This window comes from Trichechus manatus, unplaced genomic scaffold (genome assembly GCF_000243295.1).
Source record: "Trichechus manatus latirostris isolate Lorelei unplaced genomic scaffold, TriManLat1.0 scaffold00012, whole genome shotgun sequence".
Lineage (NCBI taxonomy): Eukaryota > Metazoa > Chordata > Mammalia > Sirenia > Trichechidae > Trichechus > Trichechus manatus.
Window position 1 is genome coordinate 2,954,889 of NW_004443948.1, and position 25,408 is coordinate 2,980,296.

At 38.3% G+C, this 25,408-nt stretch overlaps 2 protein-coding genes across 4 annotated transcripts in view; one reads left to right on the forward strand and one right to left on the reverse strand.

Moving 5' to 3' along the window:
* Window positions 1–17,982, reverse strand: part of ZNF654 (zinc finger protein 654) — a 132,226-nt gene extending 114,244 nt beyond the window's left edge. For all 3 annotated transcript variants that reach the window (XM_023726629.1, XM_023726628.1, XM_023726627.1), the window contains exon 1: window positions 17,737–17,982. In XM_023726629.1, coding sequence (XP_023582397.1) covers window positions 17,737–17,925 — 189 coding nt within the window. In that variant the 5' untranslated portion in view covers window positions 17,926–17,982. The remainder of the gene's footprint in view (window positions 1–17,736) is intronic.
* A 303-nt stretch (window positions 17,983–18,285) lies between these two features.
* On the forward strand, window positions 18,286–23,602 carry CGGBP1 (CGG triplet repeat binding protein 1). Its single transcript, XM_023726635.1, has 3 exons — window positions 18,286–18,426; window positions 19,033–19,236; window positions 21,297–23,602. The coding sequence occupies exon 3, from the start codon at window positions 21,316–21,318 to the stop codon at window positions 21,817–21,819; it is 504 nt and encodes a 167-aa protein (XP_023582403.1). The 5' UTR covers window positions 18,286–18,426; window positions 19,033–19,236; window positions 21,297–21,315; the 3' UTR covers window positions 21,820–23,602.
* The last annotated feature ends 1,806 nt before the right edge of the window (window positions 23,603–25,408 follow it).

Here is a 25,408-nt window from a genome sequence, read left to right on the forward strand (position 1 = left end):
AGATTGTTAACCATTGTCATAGGGCAACATTTGTAGTAACTGTTAAATGAGAAACTATTTTGTTCTGTAAGCCTTCATCGTAAGTGAGAATAACAGCACAATCAGAAGAGCATAGTCAATGTCACTGAACTGTGCATGCAGAAATTTTTGTAATGGTGTATATTTGGCTATGTGTATTTCCACCATAAAAAAAAAGGTTGAGAAGTTAGAGGGTTGATATGCTGTGGGGTTGTTAACCAATGTCATAAAACAATATGTGTACTACTGTTTCATGAGAAACTATTTGTTCTATATGCCTTTACCTGAAGTACAATTAAAAAAAAAAAAAAAAAAAGTCTGGAAAATAGTGTGTTGACCAGAAACAACAAAGTCAGAGACAAAAGGGGAAAAAACAAAATGTTCTCTTGCATCCCATAATTTTTTGTAGCTGATTTTTTAAAATCATGACTGTACATTAACCCTTTCTTTTCCCATTGTTAGTTTCAGGACAAACCTCCAGTCCTGTGTTTCTAGCCACTATCTTAGCTTTCCCTCCCAGTTTGTGTCCCCTGTAAATCTGAAAAGGTGGTTTTCTATGTTATCATCCAAGTTGTTTAAGGGAAAGAAAAGAAAACAAAATGCACATAACCAGCTGGAGCCAAGTTCAGATCCTTCAGCTACACACTATGAAGCATTAATCAACATCCTTTGGCAAGGGTATTCAACGAGCTACTAATACTAGTCCATCTCACATGTCTCCATGTATAAGAATATCATGAGAAACTTTGTAAAAAAAACTAGGCTAAAATCCATATATTGAAGAATACAGTGTTTATTGAAAGATGATTTCCATTGGACACATTGTAAATAACTCTTTGAACCAAGATATTTGTCATTAATATTTAAAATCAATTATGACTTCCTCAGTTTTTAAACTTTGTTAAACTGCATTCTTAGTTTGCACTTAAATACTATACAGCATGTTTCATTTATCTTTCCTTGTATATTTCAAAAAGGTATCCCTATTCCAGAAGCAGTGTATTTTTTTTTCTGACTTTCCCACAAAGAAGTTTTGTCATACGTATATTGTGTGAGGGCGCCCTGGTGGCGCAGTGGTTAAGGGCTCGCCTGCTAACCAAAAGGTCAGCAGTTGAATTCACCAGCTGCTCCTTGGAAACCCTATGGAGCAGTTCTACTCTGTCATATAGGGTTGCTACGAGTTGGAATCAACTCATCGGTAATGGGCTTTGACTTTTTTGGTTTTATATTGTGTGAATAAAATGTGAAAAATATGTCTTCCCATAGAAAGTTAAGTCCATTACTTTTTTTTTTCTCCTTCTTTGTATGGCAAATAACATTTTTTTTTTTAATAAGTACGTTACTTGCTAGGGCAAAGAGTGAGAAAACAGGCTGTTTACATTGGTGAGTGGAAGAGAGATGAGTTGAGAAGGATAAAAAGACAAGAATACTACTCAGAACTCTCCCCCTCTATTTCCATTCTTATGTTTTTGTCTTCTTCCTTAATTCCGGACATTGTGAATTTAGGGAAAATTTGTTCTCTACATTCCTGTTCAGAAAATAGGAACTCGATTCTCTCTCTAAAGCATCACTGAGATGGCAACTTTCATCCTTCCCTAAAATTCCCTTACTAAGAAATATTACTAATACTAGTGAGAGCCTATTATCTCTTGGCCAAGATTAATAAATGAGCTTGGCTCTCTCTCATCTCCTTCTTGAGTATTCTACATATACAAGTATGAGGCAGGCCAAGGTCCTCCATGTGGCTGCCGGGGTACCTGCTTAAAAACCCAATTTCTTCAAGATAGGTTCATTTTAAAGGCTTTAAATAAATTTTAATCCCTTTGCCTTCTGTCAATTTTTTACTTGATTTCAAACTCAGAAGGGAGACTATTATTTAAATGTTTACCTCAAAAACACTAAAAATCGGTGCAATAGGCATGGGCTCCTCAAAATATATGCACAAGGAGAAGTATATGAGGATCATATTAAAACGTGGAGTGAACAAACCTCGTGTGGCTATAGCTGGTCATAGCCACAGATGTGTGCACGTGTGAATGTCTTAAGGAACAATGGGCTGAGTAAAACTCTGCATGTGACGTCAATTTAAGCTGGCCTGGCCACAGATCACATTGCAGGTACGGCTGAGGCAATGATTATATCACTGGTTTGTTTCTTTCTTTTTAAAAGTCTTTTAGCCGTATATATTTTTTGACAGTAATTCGAATTTTTTGTTCCCTGTGTCCGGTATTCTCAGCAAGGACTACAGGCAAGAGCTTTAAACTGCAAAGGTGAGTAAGTCTTAGAATACTAGTGTGTGGATGTCTAGCCCTTAAAGTATCAGTATTAGCTCTAGGTCAGGTGACCTAAACTCTGTACATCTCTCTTAATTTTGTTCTCAAGGAGGAAGGCCAGGGATTTGACTGGAGGGGTTACTGGTTACCATGTGACTTGTCCAAAGGCTCTTAGAGTCACTATCATAATATGATCTCAAGTACCCTCTGGGATTATTAAGTATATATAAATTGAATCAAAGCTGTAGATTTCAGATTTTACCTGATTTCAATCAAAAAAGGCCAGTGGATTTTATCAACTGGACAGATAAAGAGGAGTTCCGTTCCTTATTATAAGGCATAAATCATTTTCTTAAGCTGAGGTAGAAGAAAAACTCAACGGAATTATTACATACCCAAAGGCCAAAAGAGAAATTTAAAAGGCCTGTGCCTCAAACACTAACTCTAGGTACCACATTTGCTCAGTCTCAAAAAGAACTAAATTTGTTTTTTAAAAAAAAAGGATGGTACATTTACAATTTAACAGTGGGAGAGTTAAAGAAAAACAAAAGGAGGACATGCTGAGTAAGATGGAAGAATAGAGGGACTTTCTTAGGAAAAAGAGGTCACTCTTAGAAGCTAACTAGACAGAAAGGAAAAAAAGAATAGGTACCAGTTGCCATTGAGGAGTCACAGAACTGTTCTTAAAGACAGGACTGGGGAGGCGGTAAAGCCAGGGGGATTTATGTTGTTACTAATTAGAAAACAAGGGTGACTAGTTTGAAAGATACCTAACTGAGGGATTGAAGGTAACCATGAGACAGAAATCTCAGAGTGAACCAGAATGGAAATCCAACTATCGCAAGGTACTCTTTAAAAAAATAGAAAGTCCATAATAATAGCAACTGAATAACCACACCTTGGAGACAGAGATAGCTACACAAAAACCCCAAACCAAACCCGTTTGCCTTCGAGTTGATTCCAACTCATAGAGACCCTACAGGACAGCGCAGAACTGTCCCATAGGGTTTGCAAGGAGTGGCTGGTGGATTCAAACTGCAGCCTTCTGGTTAGCAGCCAAACTCTTAACCACTGTGCTACGGGGGCTCCACCTTAAAATACCTGAAGCATTTTCAAGTGCTTTTCAAGTCAATGGTTATTAGAGCTGATAATGTATGGTATGGTATGCCATGGTGCCACAAGGGAACATGCCCCAGGAACTCAAAGTTAGGCCCTGGGGGAGTGAATAAGAAAATGCAAAACTAAAGAGAAATTAAGAGGTTAGTCCTGGGTTTAAAGTTGGGTTAGTAGGATTTTCTTAAGGAGGTAAGAGTGAGTAAAATGTTTCAATAATGAATGCTTTTTGATGAACTCAGAACTCTTTGACTTTTATCTCTGTCACTTTTAGATCCTACAGGAGATAACTGAAGAATATCAAAACCTGAGCCCAAAGGCAAAGAAAAAGGAGAAGGGAGATGGGAAGGGCCAACTTAAGAATACAGAAACATGTAAACAAAAATAAAAAAGTTTATCTAAAATGAGTAGATCAATAATGACAAAATATAACATTAGAAAGGCATGTCTACTGCTGAAAGGGATGTAACAAAAAGGAATGTTTACACTGCCACTAAAACAGAACAAAGTATGCAAGGTCTAGCTTGCAACTATTAAAAGCAGAATAAAAAAAAGGTTTAGAGAAACAAGTGACAGAGAGATACTGTGAAGGCAATGTCAGGGTTCCTAAGAGTGAACTTTAAAAACATTAAAGTATTTTCATTTTAGGTACCTGTTGATGGTTATCTGAATAACACAAATACAGGACACAGAGGGGTGCTTTTATGCTTCTTGTTCAATAGATCTAAGAATTTCAGGGAAAGTAACAACAATAGAGGTAACACAGAACTGAAAATGTCTTGGCACAAGGCTGGGGATAGAGAAACAGAGCAACAAGGGGAGGATACCAGGGCTTGGAGCTTTACACAGTACGAGTAAGTGATACATTCTTTACGAGAGGTAGCAGAAACTGCGACTAAACAGAATCCACACTTAATTCAGCACAGGAGATCAAGGGCAAATGAAGAAAAGAAAATTAAATGCTTTTAATATGAAGAAAATCCAAAGGAGGAAACCTCAATAAGACCTGGTGCCTGGGGCTGCCATCCATGGAAATTTCTAAACTTTGCAAAAGACAGAAATTCAGATACTACTGTCAGAGAGGAAGAAGAATTCAGGAGTAAGCTTCCTCACCCCCCAAAAAATATGGTAAACATGTTGTTGTTTTATGCCATTGAGTCAATTCAGACTCATAGTGACCTTACAGGACACAGCAGAATTGTCCCATAGGGTTTCCCAGGATGTAATCTTTACGAAAGCAGATCATCTGGTCTTTTCCCCCTCAAAGCAGCTGGTGGGTTCCAACCGCTGACCTTTATGATTAGCAGCTGAGTACTTAAACACTGCACTACCAGCTCTTTATGGTAAACATACAGTGGCACAGTTAACCACTTGATGACTTTTCCCAGGAATATTTAAGCTCATAAGTCACGGACTCAGGCAGCTGGACCAGCACCTTGGTGAAGCTGAAACAAAAAAAAATTGGCTTGGTACCGTTTTCTGTGCACCCATCTTCTCTCCTATATCACTAAATTCTACTGGCAAAAGTAATGTGAGTCAACTACTGTTTACTAACCAGCTGCAGCTGAGTCAATTCTGACTCATGGCAACCTCGTGTTTCACGGTAAAACTGTGCTCCATAAGGTTTTCAATGAATGTTAGCTTTCGGAAAAAGATCGCCTGGCCTTTCTTATGAGGCAGACCTATGTGGATTCAAACTGCCAACCTTTCAGTTAGGTTAGAAGCTGAGCGCTTAAGCATTTGCACCACCCAGGAACCCAAGGTTCCTAATATATCTTAATAAATTGTGGTCCAGAAAGGTTAGAGTCATTTCTACTCCCACCAGCTGAAAATGAGACAGCCATTTCACCACACTCTCATGATCACAGTATATACATTTTAATCTTTACTAATGAGTTCTATAATATCAAAAGATCTTTGGCAAGTGTTTTCAAAGTAAAAAGACAAATAAAGTCCAAAAATGCATATCCATTGTGTTCTGCATTAGTAGGGTATCATGGATTGAATAACGTCCCCCAAAAATATCTGTCAACTCGGCTAGGTCATGATTCCCAGTATTGTATGACTGTCTACCATTTATCATCTGAGGTGATTTCCCTATGTGTTGTAAACTCTATCACTATGATGTAATAAGATGCATTAGCGGCACTTATGTTGATAAGGTCTACAAGATCGGGTAATGTCTTAAGTCAATCTCTTTTGAGATATAAAAGAGAGAAGCAAGCAGAGAGACATAGGGACCTCATACCACCAAGCAAGCAGTGCCGGGAGCAGAACGCATCCTTTTGACCTGAGGTTTCTGTGCTGAGATGCTCCCAGCCCAAGGGAAGACTAATGTATCACAGGGACCTTCCTCCAGAGCTGTCAGAGACAGAAAGCCTTCCTCTGGAGCTGATGCCTTGAATTTGGACTTGTAGCCTACTAGACTATGAGAGAATAAATTTATCTTGGTTAAAATTCATCCACTTGTGGTATTTCTGTGATAGCAGCACTAGATGACTAAGAAATAGGGTTTCTAGGTATGCAAGGTTAAATCTAAATAATATGAAGAGGTTAAAACTTTAAATTTTAAACATCTAAAACATATCCCATACTCTCCTGGCTTTGAAAATGCAAGATAATAAAAACAAAATTAACTTCTACTGGTTTGGCATCATCACAAGTTTTGCATTTTGAGACTAACCCCTATATATTTTGAAAATAGCCACTGAGCTACTTAGAGGAGTACATCCTATTCAGGTGCACAGGGCAAAAAAATAAAAGGATTGACAGTCACTTTTTTACAGGGAACTTCTGACAGTGGTTTAAGTTTGATTCCCCCACCCCTCTTACGTTCATGAACATCTCTAGTTTCTACTGCCTTGGTTCTTTGTAATCAATATCCATTCCACTACCTCTACTCAGTCAATATTGGTCTGGTATACTATAGTATATACCAAATACATATGCACAGATTTTGTAACAAACAACAAATGCATATTCCTACCTACAATATACTGTATATGTATATTGTAGGGATTAGTGTATAGTCTCTGGAGCAAGACTGGCCAGGTTCCAATCTATTACATACTAGCTACATGACTTAGTCAAGCCATTTAATCTCTTAGCTTCCTGATCTGTAAAATGAGGAAGACAGCTACCTGGCCAACCAACTGGAAAAGATCCATATTTATGCCTATTCCCGAGAAAGGTGATCCCACTGAACGTGGAAACTATCATACAATATCATTAACATCACATGCAAGTAAAATTTTGTTGAAGATCATTCAAAAGTGGCTGCAGCAGTATACCAACAGGGAACTGCCAGAAATTCAAGCCGAATTCAGAAGAGGACGTGGAACCAGGGATATCATCGCTGATGTCAGATGGATCTTGGCTGAAAGCAGAGAATACCAGAAAGATGTATACCTGTGTTTTACTGACTATGCAAAGGCATTCAACTGTGTGGAGCATAACAAACTATGGATAACATTGCAAAGAAAGGGAATTCCAGAACACTTAACTGTGCTCATAAGGAACCTGTACCTAGACCAAGAAGCAGTCACTTGAACAGAACAAGGGGATACAACATGGTTTAAAATAAGGAAATGTGTGCATGAGGTTTGCATCCTTTCACCATACTTATTCGACCTGTATGCTGAGCAAATAATCTGAGAAGCTGGACTATATGAAGAAAAATGCAGCATCAAGATTGCAGGAAGACTAACAACCTGAGATAAGCAGATGACACAACCTTGTTTGCTGAAAGTGAAGACGACTTGAAGCACTTACTGACGAAGATCAAAAACTTCAACTGTCAGTATGGATTACACCTCAACATAAAGAAAACAAAACTCGTCACAACTGGACCAGTAAGCAACATCATGATAAATGGAAAAAACACTGAAGTTGTCAAAGATTTCATTTTACTTAGATGCACTTTAAAGTGTTCAAAAGCAAAGATGTCACTTTGAGGACTAAGGAGCACCTGACCCAAGCCATGGTATTTTCAATCGCTTCATATGCATGCTCAACAATGAATAAGGAAGGCCAAAGAAGAACTGATGCCTTTGAATTATGGTGTTGGCAAACAATACTGAATACACCATGGGCTGCCAAAAGAATGAACAAATCTGTCTTGGAAGAAGTACACCCAGAATGCTCCTTAGAAGCAAGGATGGCAAGACTTGGGCTCACATACTTTGGACATGTTATCAGGAGGATCAGTCCCTGGAGAAGGACATCAGGCTTGGTAAAGTACAGGGTCCGTAAAACAGAGGAAGACCCTCAACGAGATGGACCAACACAGTGGCTGCAACAACAGGCTCAAACAACAATTGTGAGGATGGTGTAGGTCCAGGCAGTGTTTCATTCTGTTGTACATGGGGTCACTATGAGTCGGAACTGACTCAAGGGCACCTAACAACAATGGCACGTACCCCATACAGTAGTGGATTAAATGAGATAAATACGTAATGGGCTTTCCTGAACACGGAAAACCCTCAAAATAAGAGATATTATATACATATGCACATACTCTGAGAGCATACCAATAAAATAAGTAAATCTTCCAGAGATCAAAAAGAACACATATCAAATTATAGGCAACAGTGAGTAGTGGTTATTTAGAACATTTCAACTTTATGGTAACCCAGGTAGTGATTAATGTCACTAAACTCTAGTTGTAGAAATATATAATAAAAATATATTAATAAACTGTGAACATGTTTTATAGGTCCCTAAGTGGTGCAAAGGGTTTGTGCTCAACTACTAACCTAAAGGTTGGCAGCTTGCACCCTCCAAGCAGTACTGCAAAAGAAAGCCTTGGTGATCTGCTTCCATTAAGACTACAGCCAAGAAAATCCTATGATGCAGTTCTACTCTGTAACACATGGGGTCGCCATGAGTCAGAATCGACTCAACAGCAATGGCTTTTTTTGGTGCATTTTATTAGGACATAGGGTTTCCAAGGAGCGTCTGGTGGATTCAAACTGCTGACCTTTTCATTAGCAGCCATAACTCCTAACCATTATGCCAACAGGGTTTCTAAACAAATATATACATTTATATTTTCATGGTACGTAGAAGAGTGCTGTACACCTGTTTATTAATATCTACTGATACAACTACTTCTTTTCCTTCTCTTTTCTCTTTTCACTTCACTGTACTATGTTTTTCCACAAACAGAGCCAGAAAATGATAATGTCCCGATCTTCCTCAGTTAACTGACTGATCAGTTAACAGTGTATTACCCAACTCTGAATGAATATAACTAAACATTTTCTCCCTGCTTTCACCTAAGTGAACTAGTGGTCATGAAACTCAAATGGTTCTGTAGGTCAACTCAGTCTACCTCTCTAAGCAGCTACCATTTCAGACGTCCATTTTCCTTAAGCCTCCAACTACCCTATGCACTCTCAACAGATGAACTTTCCTCCTACCTCAAAGCCCCTATATAAACCAATCCCTCAGCTTGTGCTCGGAATCTTGTCCTTCCCTCCCTTCAAGAATCTTTTACTATAGAGTATTCCTTTCTTTTGAAGATTTACTCTTCCTTTCAAATGGATCATTCATATCAGATTTTAAACATACCCAAATCTATTTTATCTTCTTTTAAATCCTCATCTTCAATCCACAGACCCTCCAGATATCACCTATACCCTTCCTTCTCCTTTATATCCAATCTTTGTAGGTTCACCTCTCACTCACTCTTCAAACTACTTCAGTCTGACTCCTGCTCTCATTACTACATCAAAACAACTCTGCTTGAAGTCACCGAACATCTCCTTGTTAATTCAATGGTTGGGTCTCAGTAGCTTTTGGTGCAAGCTTCCACTCACTCTATCCTGCTACATTCTCTTTCCAGCCTTCTGTAACATCACAGTTCTCTGGTTTTCTCCGAGCTCTTTAACTAATCCTTTTCAGATTTCATTGTATCATTTCTTACCGGGCCATTTAATTTGGGGGCTCCTCAAGCTTCACTTCTAAGCCCTCTTCTCTTCCCACTCTATATTCTCCCCCTATGTGAGCTGATTCACACACGTGGTCTCAAATACCATCCACACAGCTACAATGATCAAACCTTCCTCCTGAGCTCTGGATTCTGTAAATCCAGCTATCTTTAACACCTCTCCTTGGATGAGCCAAAGGCCCCTTGAAATGAACATGATCAAACTAAACCGAAGAATCTCAGCAGAGCTCAACTTGCCCAAGAATCCAAAGAATAATCAAGCTTTCCTACTATCCCCCATTTTATAGTATTGTATACTTCTTCTTCCTATCACTTATTATTAAAGTTATAACTGTACGTGAAAACAGAGACATTGCCTGTTTGCTTACAACTGTATCACCGGTGCCTTATATAACTGATACTCTTCAACCCTCACATCCATGACTCTTTTTCTACCCCTTGGATGGGAAATCTTTAAGTTATTTTCATGTTCAACACTGCCTTGGAGAGTTGCGAGTGGTGAATGCTTGGTACCTAGTGTTAATGTACTGGACTTCAGGATCTTTATTAACACATTACACATGTATCCTCCTCCCATATTTAAGTTTGTCAGTGTTCCACCATGGCTCTAACCTGGTGATCCTGATGGGGTCCAATCCTAGAAGAGAATCAATCTATACTAAATAGGGTGCACTGCTAAAGTAATTAACTGATCTGTCAGAGAAATAGAGAGCTGAGAAATCAATTTGATACATATTACACAAAAGCTGGGGGTTACTTTGTATCAGGTTTACAAAACTTAGAACTTATATTCTCAAATTTATATAAGTATTATTGTAATTAACTTATAACCAGAACTAATACTCAGTTACATTACCTTAGACTTTAAATGGCTTAATATCTTTACCATATACACTTAAAATGGCATTTTTCAATTGACCATATTTTATTGATCATATTTTATTTTTTTCAAATATTTCGTCAGATACATATTTTACTTTAGCTTTCTTTGATTTTTTTGTTTTTGTTTGTAATTGTTAAGGAACAGTTTACCACATCTGGCAGGAAAATGAAAAATTTCTCAGTGCCAACAAAAACAGTTCAGTTGATAACGTACTTCTGTTGGACAGAACTGCAAAATGATGGTATCATTAAAAAACTTAAAGGCAATGAACTCCTTTCAAAAATATTTTCTAGTACCAATATATTTACAAAATTAAAATTGAGATTTTTTTTCCCCAAGACAATGTGATGAGTAGTTATTTAGAATGCAATAATGGACATATATCTAATGAAAAACTCCATATAAAGAAGTTACTTAAGTTTAGGATCTCATTGGTTAACCCAGATGATTGTCATAAGTTCATTTAACCAATTATCAAAATAAGAGACAAAGAATTTCACATATTTTGGAGGAATACAGGAAACCAAGTTAAAATTTCATCATACTCAGAATAACCTTATATTTATTCATAGAAAGTAAACAATTTGTGAAGTAGGTAGAAAAAAAAAAATTAATTGTTATACTTTATTTTTCCTCTGATTATAAAAGCAGTAGGTTTAATCAAGAAATTCTGAAAAATAAACAAGTGTAAAAACCTAAAATAAAACTCAGCCATATCCCACCACTAAGAAGTCACCCATTGTTAACCATTTAGTATCTTTCTTTTCAGTCTATTTCATTCACAAAAATGAAATCCCGTCTCCTCTATTATTTCAGTAGTTGTTATGCAATAAGCAGTTTCCCATATGAATTAATATTCCTTGAAAACATGATCGTTAGAGGGGAACACAGGATTACATTATACGTAATGATTCCCCTAATGTTGGACATTAAGGTTGCTTTCAAAGATTTACTATTACAAATAATGTCATGATCAACAATCAGTGCAATTCAACTCTGAATCAACCTAAAAAAGCATTAAACAACAAAGACATTTACCTCCCCAAATACAGCCTTCAAGATCTAGGGTTTGTTTTGTTTTTCCTATTTAAAAACAAATTTTTAATGGAATTTGCCCTTTATGAGCACTGGAAATATCCCAAATCTGTCAAATTTTGAATCTTAAATCTAAAAAGAACTAAAAATTTTAATTTGTAATTTAGAAATAAAAATAATTTGCCAAAAAGAACACATGAAGCAAATTAATGTGATGAAATTATTTCTATCTCTGAATATTCATTTCAGAATAGTTCAGGAAGTAGGATAAATACCTGCTGATACTTGAAATACTGGTGGTATAGCTTCCAGCATCACAGCAACACACAAGCCACTACAGTACGACAAACTGACAAACAAATGGTGGGAAAACTCCACTAAATGACAGTAAAGACATTTTTGTTTTAAAAGACCTAAACCCACAAGGAAAAAAAGGAATGAAAAAAATACAGATGACAACATTTAGGTAACTGGAAATCAGATGCATGAGTGGCAACTGACTTACAGAACTCAGAAGGGAAACCCAAGCCATCAGTAAAGGGAGTTCAGAAACAAGCCGATTTATGCTGCAGAATGCCAGAAAATGTCAGAAATTGGAGGCACCATATATCTCTAAAGGTAGAGGTGAAAGTAGAGTCAATAACAGAAAGCTTGGTTGAAATTCTCCCCCAGACTCCCTCCTCTAGGAAAACAATGGAGACTAACTCCTAGTTCTCTAGAAAAGCTGAACTACGAGAGACTCAGAAATAACAGGGTTACGGTACAGGAAGGAAGGGAGTGCAGAGAAAACAGGGAGTAAAGGCCAAGTCTACATACTGAGCATGCTGTGTAGTGAGATGGTGAGCTTGCCCCCACCTTCTCCCCAAACTAGGCCAACTGATCACATCTACAACTGGAAGGAGAATAAAAGCAAATTATTTATAAACATGGAAGTGAAGAGTTGCAAGTGATTGCCTCTGGAGAATAAGAATGGGCGAGGAAAAGGATGGAGCAGGACTGCTACTATTTATTATAAACTGTGGCCAAAAACATAAGCTGGTTGCCTCTGCAACATCCATTCTTGTTTCCCTTCCTTACTGACAGAAACGTAGGCAAAAACACCACTTCCTAACCTTTTTTTTTTTCCCCAGATGGGGACAGTGAACAAAATGGAAGAAGTCATTTAGTAGGATTTAGGGCAAGCTTTTTGGACTTACCCAAAAAGACAGTCTGTTCTTTCCATTTAGAACTTAGATGTGATGGCTGGAATTCCAGCAACCATTTTGGATCATGAGGCAAACAAAACTGGAAGCCAAAGATGATGATAAAGCCACCATACCACACCTACATTATCTATTCAAGACTTTTTAAACAAGAGAAAAATAAGCCTCTACCTTGTTTAAGTTACTAAGTCAGTTCTCTATTAGCAGCTAAATGCAATTCCTGATACTTAAGCCCTTTTTAAACTATGTACATATAAACCAATGATGAAAATTAAAATTGAATTAAAAATAATGCCAATTAATAGCAAGAACTGGTAAAAATGTGATTATCATACCCTAAGAACCTATTTATAAATTGTAAGTATTGTATCAATTCTATACCTAGATTAGGAGAGACAACAATTGCTTTTTTTTAAAACAATACAATTTCTCTAAAGAGATCAGTATGTATTTAATAAAACAATGAGGCAAATCTTTTCCTGTTAGACTGTCTCTTACACACCTATTACAGCAGCTGTTTAAAAATTATGAGGATTATTAAATAATTTTTTGTAATTTATATCAGCATTACCGATATAAAGGATCCCACTAAGTCCCAAAGTAAGGCTATAGCAGTTTCTCAACCTCGGCACTACTGATATTTTAGGCTGGATAATTCTCTGTTGTGGGGGCTGTCTTGTGCATACCAGGATTTTCAACAGCACCCCTAGCCTCTACCCACTTGATGCCGGCAGCAACCTCCAATCGTGACAATCAAAACTGTCTCCAGACATTGCCAAAAGTTCCCTGCAGCGAAAATATCTCCTCCAGCTGAGAAACCCTGCCCTAGAAAAAATACACTTGTTTTTTGCAGATCATTTAGTGCTTCATCAGAAGCATGTGGCTTTTCTAGTGAAACAGAATTTTAGAATAATTTCTAAATTTTCTCTAAAGTTATAAACTATAAGTGAAATACAATTAGATTATCGTAATGTCGCTCTTAAACCTTCAGAGGATTTCACATGGTAGAAATATTAACAGCCTCTTTCTATTTAAGCCTGTTTATGTGCTTGCTCGGTGAAGAAGCCCTGGTGGCACAAGTGGTTAAGCGCTTAACTGAAAGGTCGGCAGTCTGAACCCACCAGCCGCTTGGTGAAAGATGTGGCAGTCTGCTTCTGTAACGATTTACAGCCTTGGAAACCCTATGACACTGTTCCATGCTGTCATATAGGGTTGCTATGAGTCGGAATTGAATCATTGACAATGAGTTTTGGGTTTTTATGCACTCCATAAGGAGCTTTGATGGCACGAATGGTTAAGCACTTGGCTGCTAAATGAAAGATTGGTGGTTCAAACCCACCCAGTCGCTCCTCAGGAGAAAGACTTAGTTATCTGTTTCCATAAAGGTTACTGCCAAGAAAACCCCATGGGGCAATTCTGCTGTTACACAGGGTCATTATGAGTTGAAACCCTGATGGCACCCAACAACAACATGTGCTAGATATATTACTAAGCACTGTATGTCCATTCTCTCATTTTATACTCAAGACATCCTCATGGGAGTTCTATTAACCACATTGTACCAAGAAATAATTTAAAAGTCTATTTACTTATCAAAATGTTTCCACAAATAGTTATTTATCGCTCACTATATTCATTCTGCCATTGAACTAAGAGGAAAGTAACTTAACTTGCCAAGTTTACAATCTTTTATAAAAAAATTTCAATATACATATCTAGCAACAAAATAATTTGAATTATTACAGCCTTCAGGAGTCAGCAAAATCTTCACAGCACCTCACAAGTCAGAGAGACAATACTTATGTTTCTTGAATAAACTGTTTTACAACTGTGGCATAATGAAAGAGTACTTTTTAAACTGTTTCATCCATGATTCCCTGAGTACTTCCAGTAACTTTTTTATTCCCTTTGCATCACCTTGCTAAATAATCAATTAATTCACTTTATAATTATTTGAGGATTGATTTGTAATTTTAGTCTGCCTTTCAACAGAAATTGAAGGGTGAGTTCAAACCCCAGCTTGTCCACCTACCAGAATTTAGACAAGTTAACTTTGTTCTGGCCTACCTAAAGGGCTCTGCTGCATAGATTACATGACACTTAGACCCTCAAGAAGTTATTCTGCCCCTCCTTTCATCCTCAAATCATAATGAAATATGGGGCACATTCTCCTGAAACATTTGTTGAGAGTCTACTAACAACAGCCAAGGGAGGATGTGATAGAGCAGTTAGTCCAACATTACTGACACCATGTTAACTATTTGGAAAGCAATACTTTCACTTCTAAATCCATCGTCTCAAAAATCATTTATGCCGAGGGAACTACTCCTTTAATTTGAGATTTCACAATTACTGGTAATGTTTCTCAAATAGAAAAGTATATCATCATACACACTGAACGCATGCATAATGTATCACTTATATTATCTATTGTCTGCTGCTTTGCTTTCCTTGTAGTAGGAGACACAAGACACAAGAACTTCCTTTTCACTTCTTGAAAAGAAGTGTTCCTTCCTCTCTCCCTTCACCCACACAACTGCCAAGAAATTTTGATTCATATTTCCCTCTAAAGAGGGAAGATAAATTGAAGCCTTTCTTCTCAACTCAAGGCTGCGTGTATAATCCATATATTTAGTTAACTGTCACCTACCCAAGTGCGTATTATCCTTTTCATGATTACTCACAATTAAGTCATGTTACTAATAAATGCAAGTTACTTAATATTACCCTCAGTAAATATTAGGAAGCAAATCTTTAAAAAGAAACAATCTTTGACTGGAAATTAGGTTATATAATCCACTGCTATCCTCACTGTCAAACAAAACTGAGAATTACTGTAACTCATTGCCATCAAGCCAATTCTGACTCCTAATGACCCTACAGGACAGAGTAGAACTGTCCTGTAAGGTTTCCAAGGCTGAAATCTTTATGGAAGCAGACTGCCATATCTCTTCCCGCAGAGTGGCTGGTAGGTTCAAATCGCTGACCTTTTGGTTAGCAACCGAGAGCTTTAATCACTGCGCCACCAGGGCTCGTATGAGAATAACTACACTAGAGTTTTATTAATCAGTGGAAAAAATTCAACTAATGAAGGTAATCTTTTCTTCCAGTCTAAAAAATTTAATACAGAAAAGGCCTTCACAAAGCTTACCTACAGGACAGTACCCGGGCAGGAACCTAGACACAAGATTTCAGGTAAAAGTTGGTAACTTGGGAAGTATATCAGTGTAACACTCATAATTTAGCAATATAAAATGAAAATTCTTTAAGTTCTTCCTGTTTACTTTTATTTCCTTGGATATTTAGGAAGTAGTGGAACTTTATAAAATAGTCAATCTTATTTGTTCTTAATGTTTATTCCAAAAAACAGAATAAGAGCAGTTAAAAATTCTCCAAGTAAACTCGACCCTCAAATAAAATCTCAAATTCTAAAGCAATTAACCATAAATGACTTAATTGTGAGTAATCATAAAATGGAGAATATGCTCTTTGGTAGGAGACATTTAACTAAATATACAGATAACCCATCTGATCAAGTAAATAAAGCTAAATGTAACCAAAAACCAAGTTGTTCATTAATGATATAAAAAGCAAAAGAGAAAAAAAAAGACCTTCTACCAGTCAATATATTAAAAAGATCAACTGTAACCTAATCTTCAGAAGTTTAAATTGCCTGTAAATACTGAGTCTACTGATAGCATGATTTCGGGACAGCCATGAGTCAGAATTGATTTGAAGGCAACTCATACTGTAGATGTTAAACATATAGTTAGAAAACAAGTGCTCTAAAGACACTGAACCTCTAAATCCAGTGAATACCAACTTACCTTTAACACTGGTCAAAAAGAAAAATAAAATCAAAAGTCAGTTTAAACTAAAGCATTAAAAACTTAACTGAAAATGTCAACTCCATCCTTCTTAACTACTGTTATACTGTTTGCTGAAATCAAGTTTAAGAACAAATAAAACTGATTATTTTATAAATGCTTTCAATGCTTGGAAGAGCATAAAATCAAGTGTCAGTGAACATGACGGCCACTTCTCATTAATTTTAATTTCTACTTGTTACCAGAATGAAATTAATAGCTGATACAAAGTCTTTTCATATTCACTCATTTAACTACTATCCCTATTAAACAAAAGAGGAAACCGAGGCACAGAGAGTTGAAGTAATTTGTCCAAGGTCACAAAACTAGGAAGTGGTGCAGCCAGGGTCTGAACCCTATACATATAATAAACAAAAAGAGGAGAGAGTGGAACAGGAGTAGTTAAATTTTTTTTTCAAAACAATCTGCAAAACAAGAGTGTTGTGTATGAGAACAAAACGTTTAAATTATAAAACATGCTGATCTGAATGCAGATTACACAAATTTTACCCTATACAAGCATTCTGGTGCTATAATATTTTATTACATTCAAATACTTCAAACTATATCAAATCGCCATGCCAGTAGACCGAGGAAAGAAAAAATAATATTTGTACCGTCACTGTACCGTCTTTTACACTGTAATGTAAAAGACTAGGATACGTAACTGGAGCAACAGTTTAAGGAAAACGACTTTCTCGCAGAGCAGTTAATTAGGAGAGAGAGCGTGTGTTAGAGGAAGTGGGAGGAAGCGAGTAAGAAAAGATGACAATCACACTGCCTTAACGCCCCCCTCCCACCGCAGCCCCAAAAAGTAACTAAGTCACTGTGGGTCAACGCTGAAGCCAACTGGAGAAGTGGCCCAACGGGTCTTGAGAGGGGATGACAGGAGACCCTAGGAGAGGGGGAGGGGACGCAGTGACAGGAGAGGGGGCGGTAGAGAGATGGCATGCCTTCCATCCCAGAAAAAGGGGAAAATCCAGGGGCAAGGGGCGGAGAGGGGAAATCAGGAAATGTTACAGAGGGTCCAAATGAGGTGAGCACACTAGGGTAAGAAACACAAGAAAGGCGGGACCCTCGGGCAGGAAGGGGTCTGTTTGGGGAATAGGAGGCATGTCAGTACAGAGCTTTCCTCCCAGCTGACCCTGCCTCCCTCCAGCACCTCTGACAAACCCTCACTTCTTGACAACCCTAAGCCTGTGGGTCAGCCAGGTCCCGCTCCCCCACCCCCCACCCCAAGCCAAATAGGTGGAGGGGGGAGCTTCACCCTCACCCTCCTTGTGGGCTGGAAGACCGAGCATTGGACAGAGCCAGACTGGGTGGACGAGACGGCCAGGAGACGCAGGGAGGCCCTGGGCCGGGGGTGACGAGACGGGGCGGCCGACGAGCGCCTCACCTGACAGAAGCGTCGGCAGTAATCCCGACTGCTGATCCCGACGCCGCTACCACCGCAGCTGCCGCCGCCAGCGCTGCCTCCGCCGTCACCCGCAGCTCTAAGCCTCTCGGGCCCCGGCGGGGACTCCACAATGGCCACGAGCTCTTCTCCGAGGCGTTCGGCCTCTTGGTCGCTCTCCTCCTCCGCCATGAGGCTCTCGCCGCCCAGCGCGTACCAGCCCCTGCGCCGCCGCCGCTGTAGCTGCCTTGGCTAACCTCCTCCTCCTCCTTTAGTTCCCTCCCCCTTCTCTCCCCCCTCAGCCGGACAGGGGCCCCTCGGCTGGGCTCTACTTCCGGCTCCGCCCACCCACGCCCCCAGCTTTCATTGGCAAAACATAGCCGTCAGTCATGTTTATTCCCGCCTTTCCACTACCATTGGTCAAAGTAGCCGTCTGCTTGATAGGCACGCTGTCCGTTGGTCAATACTGCTCTGCGGTTGCTGGGGTCCGCCTACCGGGCTCTGCCATAGGCGGTGCAGGAGGACGGGGCGCGGCGGGGGACACGGCAGCCGCCGCGGGGCTCGATCGGGCAACGGCGGTGGCAGCGGCAACTAGTCCTCCTCCTTCCTCATCTCTTTGCTCTTCATCTTCCTCCTCCTTTCCTTCCCGGCTGTGTCTCGTCCACTTACCCTAACGGCAGCCCCGATCCTACGGTACCAAGGAGCTGGGGAGGCCGAGGGTGGGCCCGGCCGTTGCTGCGGGCTGTGGGCCCCGAGCCTTCCGTCCCGAAGCGGGAGCTGGGGGCGGGGCCGTGGCACCGTTGTCGGCGGGAGGAAGAGGGAGGAGACGGGAAGCCTGACAGTGGCCGCCTCCGTCTGGCGCCAACTGCTTCTTCCTCTGAGACTACCGCCAACTCCGCTGTCGAGTTCCCGGGCCCAGGGCAGCTGGGATTCGGCCCTGCCCAGCTAGCAGGGCCGGGGCGGTGGGGCGCCGGCGTGCTGGGCTCGACTCGAGAGGAGGAAGTGCAGACGCTCGGGAACGGCTCGAGCCTCGCCTTTCCCTCCCCCGCTCGAACCCCAGGGCCTAGGGAGCGCGAGAAGATGCCGAGCGGGGCGGACACCTAGGAGGGACCTGGGGATTACGGTTGTGGTGTAAGCGTTGGAATCGGGGTTTGTGGCGTGGAATTATTTAACCAGAGCGGTTTTAGAGACACCTGCCTGGTAGTGGTTGTTGACGTTCTTCATCTTTTCATCCACCCTTCTTTCCTTCCCCCGCCCTTCCCCCATTTTTTCTTCCAATTTGTTTTTCCTGTTTTACAGTAAAGGCATGACTTTCCGGTACCGCAGGGAAAACAGGGTGCAAGCCCAGAAACTATTTCCCCATCACCACTTGTTGAAAAACTGACTTGGAGGCATCTCCGGGTTTGAACAAACGGAAAGTACCAGGGATTGATGCGCCTCTAGTTTTGCTTGGAGACCCTTCACTACTAAGTATCAAGACGAAAAGAACTGGAAACTAATCAGGTAAACATTTTAAAGTTCTGATGAGTTTTATTTTGATCCGGTGAAGGATTGGCTTCTTCTCTTTTGTTGTTTAATTCTTGCTCTTGACTTTTTAACTGTTTTGTTTGTTTAAAAAAAAAATCTTTATCTTGTGTTGAAAATACTCTTGTTCTTTGAGTCTGTAAACTCGAGCATCCTCTACTCGGTGGATAATTGTCTCTGCAGTAACAAACAGACCTTTTGAAAGTTACAAGACATTGGTATGCATAGAACTTTCACCTTAGCACAAGGGATTGAGCATTTTACACGTCAAGGGATTATGTGCTTATTTATTGTTTCACAGTTTAAAATCTAAATCTTTACAGGCAGAAGATTTTTCATGTAGGAAATAAAATTATTACTGGAAAGAAGTATTTAATATTTTTCTTAAGTAGCTTAGAACCATTAATCATAATTAGGACTGACTCACCATAGGAATAAAAACATATTGTAACTTAAAGGACAAATACGTGTAATAGTAATTCACTAACTACTATACAGGAATCATATTTGTCTTACCTGCCATTGTAAACCCATAGCCTAACACATTATTTCGCACGTAAAATACATGCATGAAAAAATAAAACATAACCTAAGATAGCTACATGAACGTTAGAATTTATCATGCTTTCCAGAATTTTTCTGAAATGTTGAGTTATTCCCTGGATTCTTTGTATCCACAAGTGTTAGCAATTTAAAGTTCTTTTGAGAAAGATTTTATGTTAGAAACAAACAAACCCGTTGTGGTCCAGTCAGTTCCAATTTATGCGATCCTGTATGTTACAAAGTAGAACTGCTCCGAAGGATTTTCTTGGCTATAATTTTTACAGAAGCAGATCATCAAACCTTTCTTTCCTGAGACTGCTGGTTGAGTTCAAACCAACCTTTACCTGGCTATTCTCTAGTACGAATTAACGGAATAGTCTCTTGTTTCTGATTATACTTTTAAAGTGCAGTTCTTCAGAACATACATTGGCAGTGTGCTTATACAGAACAGAATTCCATTTTTAGTTCTGTCAAATGCATTTTAATTCTTAAATCTAGATTAACTTAAATATTTGTAAGCGCTTAGCCTAAAGTCATGGCCCCAGGTAACCACTAAGACATAACTAATGATTTTGAGGACTTGGCATAGACTTAAGTTTTCAGTGCCTGTAACATTATGATTTTGGCACGTAGTCCTATGATCATAAAAGTTTGCTGTTAGGATAAATTCAGAAATTATTAAGCTGCTTCTGGGTTAAATAAAAATTTGGATAAATGGTGAAGATTCTTATTCTTCCATCAGCATTTTTTGATTGCACATCTATCATATGGTGGACACTATGTTAAGGTCTTGGTTTTGTTCTAACTTGCTAGTTAGTAAATGCAATAAATATTAACAAATGTAATTATTAATATTTAATGGGAAAAAAAGCATAAAAAGTATTAGGAAAAAAGTACTTTCCATATCTTAATTGTCACCTTTTAGAAAACTTAGGAGAAGTATATATGCATTAAAAAATAACTTACTTTGAACTTCTTATTTTTGCTCTAAAATTTAAATGCATTTGATCTGGGTTCTTTCTTAGTTTTTACTTTTTTGTCATCATAGCAGTTTCGAAAATTCTGTTCATGTTCATATAGACTTATGCCAGTTTAGTGGCCCATCTGTTTAAACAAACTTTGTGCACAATTCCCCACAATTTTATTCCTAAAATCAGTTGTCCTAGAATTGTGAATAGAAAAGAAGCTTTTTTAAACTTAAATAAGATTAATAACACTAAAATATTGACCCATGATTAGGTTTTCCTAAAAGATAGTAGTATCTCAGATAGTTTGAGTTCTTTATTCATAGTGCTAATTTCTTTGAATTTCAAAAAAACTGAGGAATAGTCCTAATTGTTATTTTAATAGTAACTTGATCTGGTTTTTGCCTTCCCTTACCTGTTCCAGGTAAGTTATAACTTAATAGACACAAATTTTGCTAATTTGAATTAAGTTTTTTGAAGTCTTCAATCTTAGTTTTATAACACTTGACTTTTGTTTCTCTTATCTAAAAGATCCTTATTCGAAGTCAGAATGGAACGATTTGTAGTGACAGCGCCGCCTGCTCGAAACCGTTCTAAGACTGCTTTGTATGTGACTCCCCTGGATCGAGTCACCGAGTTTGGAGGTGAGCTGCACGAAGATGGAGGAAAACTCTTCTGCACTTCTTGCAATGTGGTTCTGAATCATGTTCGCAAGTCTGCCATTAGTGACCACCTCAAATCCAAGACTCATACCAAGAGGAAGGCAGAATTTGAAGAGCAGAATGTGAGAAAGAAGCAGAGGCCCCTGACTGCATCTCTTCAGTGCAACAGTACTGCGCAAACAGAGAAAGTCAGTGTCATCCAGGACTTTGTGAAAATGTGCCTGGAAGCCAACATCCCACTTGAGAAGGCTGATCACCCAGCAGTCCGTGCTTTCCTGTCTCGCCATGTGAAGAATGGAGGCTCCATACCTAAGTCAGACCAGCTGAGGAGAGCATATCTGCCTGATGGATATGAGAATGAAAATCAACTCCTCAACTCACAAGATTGTTGACAAGGAGGTTACCACCATTGTGATCAAGATAAATAATGTGGAGTATTAAAGTTATGTGTTATTGTGTGGCTCATTTTTATATTTATTTCATTAAAATCATGTGATGCAGAATAGTTTTGCAATATGTATATAGCTGCAGGAAAAAAAAATACTGCAAAACTTACTGTTAATTTTAGTCACCAACGGTATACAGTAAAACTTAGGTTTAGAATGTGCTAGGATATCTGAAACCTGATGGTTATCTTCAAAATTGATGGTTTTTCTCCTGAAATGTGCATGGAAGAACTGCCCTGCTATTTTACCCTGTTGCCGTGTATGACTATTCCTTGTGAGGTTACTTAATTATTCTGATTGAAGATTGGCTTAGGAAATTGAAGCTGCTGCCAGGCGACACCACTCATAGTAACTTAAAGGAATTGTTTCTGATTACAGGATCCTCTTCAAAAAGGAAGGGGTGGGAGGAAACTGTTCTTATATCTTCAAATCCATAGCAGAAATGACTGTGTTTATCTATTTCAAACTATGGTTTGCTTGTATGTGATGTTTAACTATCCTTCAGTTCCTCACTGTCTTTTTTTTCCCCTTTTTAAAGGCTTGTTGTATTTAGTAGCAGCTTCGACTGACCAAAAAAGGAGCCCTGGTGGTGCAGTGGTTAAGTGCTCAGCTGCCAACTGAAAGGTCAGCAGTTCAAACCCACCAGCTGCTCCATGGGAGAAAAATGTGGCAATCTGCTTCCGTAAAAAGATTTACAGTCTCGGAAACCTTATTTGGGGCAGTTCTACTCTGCCCGATAGTGTGGCCGTGAGTCAGAATCAACTCACCGGCAGTGGGTTTGGTTTGGGTTTGGTCAGGTGACCAAAAGACTAAAATCTTTCCTTTAATGTCAGTGCCAAAAGCCTTGGGAATTTTTGCAGTGACAAGATTTTAGTCTCTTAACGATAAACACTTTTTAACTATAGCTTTTATTTTAAGCGTCATCTTGAATTTGCAAACATTTTTTATGTCTTGGTATTAAAAGAATCCAAGATTGGCAAGGTAGACATTTTATGGTGGAGTTTCCTGTTTCTACAGAGAATTAGTAAATACTTTTTGGCTGACAGATCAGATAATAATATGGAAATTATTTTCCGTACATTAATTTTTTCATATGATTTTATAAGATTATTTAGGTAAATAGACAAGGGACAATTTCATTCTTAACCTTCTTTGCCTCTGGTGGTACAGGTTTTGAAACATGATAGTAAACAACTCGAGAAATTCTGGCAAGATTTTTGTAGTGAAGATCTGGCAGTATCCTGCATAACTATTTGGAAGGGGAAAATAATCAGTTCTGATAATGGTCAACCATGTTCAGGAAATGATTTCTCTGAACCTTACTATTCTGGAAGGTTATCAAAGTAGCTTAGTCCAGCTAAGTCCTCTCCATCAGAGACCTAAATTATATTTTTAAAAATAATAACAAAAAACTTGGATTAGAGCTTTAAAAAAAAAAAAGTTCTTTGAAAATATTCAAGTTAAGAATATTTATAAAATATATTTCTATTACAAAGCACTGACAAATGATTCCCTGTGTGACTTGGAGTTATCTTTGAGGTCATTTTTACTACAAATCTTCATTTGAAAAGCCGAAGTCGAAGTCAATAGGAAAAAGCTTAGATTTTGTATTTTTTGGAAACAATTTTCCATATCTAAGTTGCTTTTACAGACTTAAGTTCCTAGTTCATGTTGTCAAAGTGGCCATCTCATTTTAGATTTTATGGTCTTTAATTTTCAATAAGCCTGCCACCAAAAAGAGAAAAGACACCAAAATTTGGACAACCATTTTTTTCTCATTCTCGGTTATGTTAAAGTAGCATAACAAATGCCTGGAATAGTGCTGTCGTTGATAAAGCACATGCATGAGACCAGCAGCAAAACAACCCAAATGTCCTTTGCTTTACTTCCTCTAGAGAGGAATTTGCAGGCAACCATGTTTAGTTTGAATTATCTAAGATGGTAAAAATTCTAAGAAGCTAGGAAAAATGAGTTTTATATCATTTTCAGAATACAAATATAAGATTAGCTATACAATCATTCTAATTTTTCTAAATTCTATGTGATTCAGGTAGCCCTCTACTATTTGGGTATTAATTTGCATTGATAGCAAGCAGATAGCTACAGAACAGCTTGAGTAGTCCTAAGCAATAAACTGGATAGTGTTGCAGTAGAAAAACACCATCAGTATTTCATATATGAGTTTCTCTTATTACTGATTTGATGATCATTTAGGTTTCCTGTATCTAAATATATTTCTCCAGGCTCCTATTATACACTATCTAGGGACATCCTGTAGGGATTATCATGTTCTTAGTAGCCTTTTCCATCCAACTGTGGGAGTTTAATACTAATGTTTCTTTACTGATTATGAAACTTTCATTCCTTGAAACTGGTTAACTTTTGCCTTACAGTTAAAAAATATGTAAGGCAGAATGATTGTTTTCACCTTTTCAAACTTGTACAAATCCATGAAACCATGGTTGTCGTGTTAGATAACAAATGGAAACATCTAAGAGGCATATGCTGCTTTGGAGGTGTAGTGAACGTGTACAGAAGCTTTCAACCTTAACTATAGTGTTAGTGTGATGCTATACTATTGGAAAAAAATAGCAACCTTTTTTCTATTTTATAAGTTGTATGCATAAACATAAGATTTGTAATGTTTCATTTATAAACTGCCTTCCTCAACACATGGTTACCTGTTAATAGTGTTCTCAAAGTATGATAGTATGTCTTCCAGAATTTCACTATATGCTTACATTAAATAGTTCTAGATTGTTGAGATGTTAAATTTCTTGTTGGTTTCTTCCTGATTCTATGGGGCATATAGCAAGCCTGAAGGACATTGTAACCATTTCTTACAGGATGAAACTTTAGAAGGATTGTGTATGAGAGCCTATATTGTTTTATCCATTATCATCTTTGAGTAAGTTTTGTTTTTTGTTTTTTTTTTTAAAAAATGCTACTTCCAGTTCATACATTTGGCCCTGCTGAATTTTCAGGGGCCAGAAAACTTTAAAGAAAAAGTTTGCGTCTTACAGTTGTAACCAATTACACATCAGCTTGGGATTGTTCTGAAGTATTAATTGCTTAAAAACCATTCTTGTTAACAGTTAGCAGGATCTGCAAGCTGAAAGCTCCGTGTTAAAAATTTTGCCTGAAATAATTTGTACATGAATGTTAATGGAAAACATATAAACAAAATAAAATTTAAGGTGGCCCAAAACTAAAGCCATAAACAAATTTGTCATTTGGTGCTTAGTCTTTGTAAGGGCTCTCTGTGGTTTGACTTGCCCCAACTGCCGTTAAATAAAGACAGATCACCTTAAAACACATGATCATTGGAATCATTAAATAGAAGATTAGTTACATAATTTTATTGAAAATTTTATTATCCTAAAATAAATTGCTTTAGCTTCTGGTCAGCACTGATTAAAATGTGAATAGTGAAGTGGCTATACTAAACCTTGGTTTTTCTCATCCCGTACTATCATAGGTTTCTGAGGTAAATACAACTCTTATTTAGTGATATTCTACTTGTATCCAAAATACT

Coding starts and splice junctions, on each gene's coding strand:
- CGGBP1 (XM_023726635.1), top strand. CDS start 21,316: ATGGAACGATTTGTAGTGACAGCGCCGCCTGCTCGAAACCGTTCTAAG.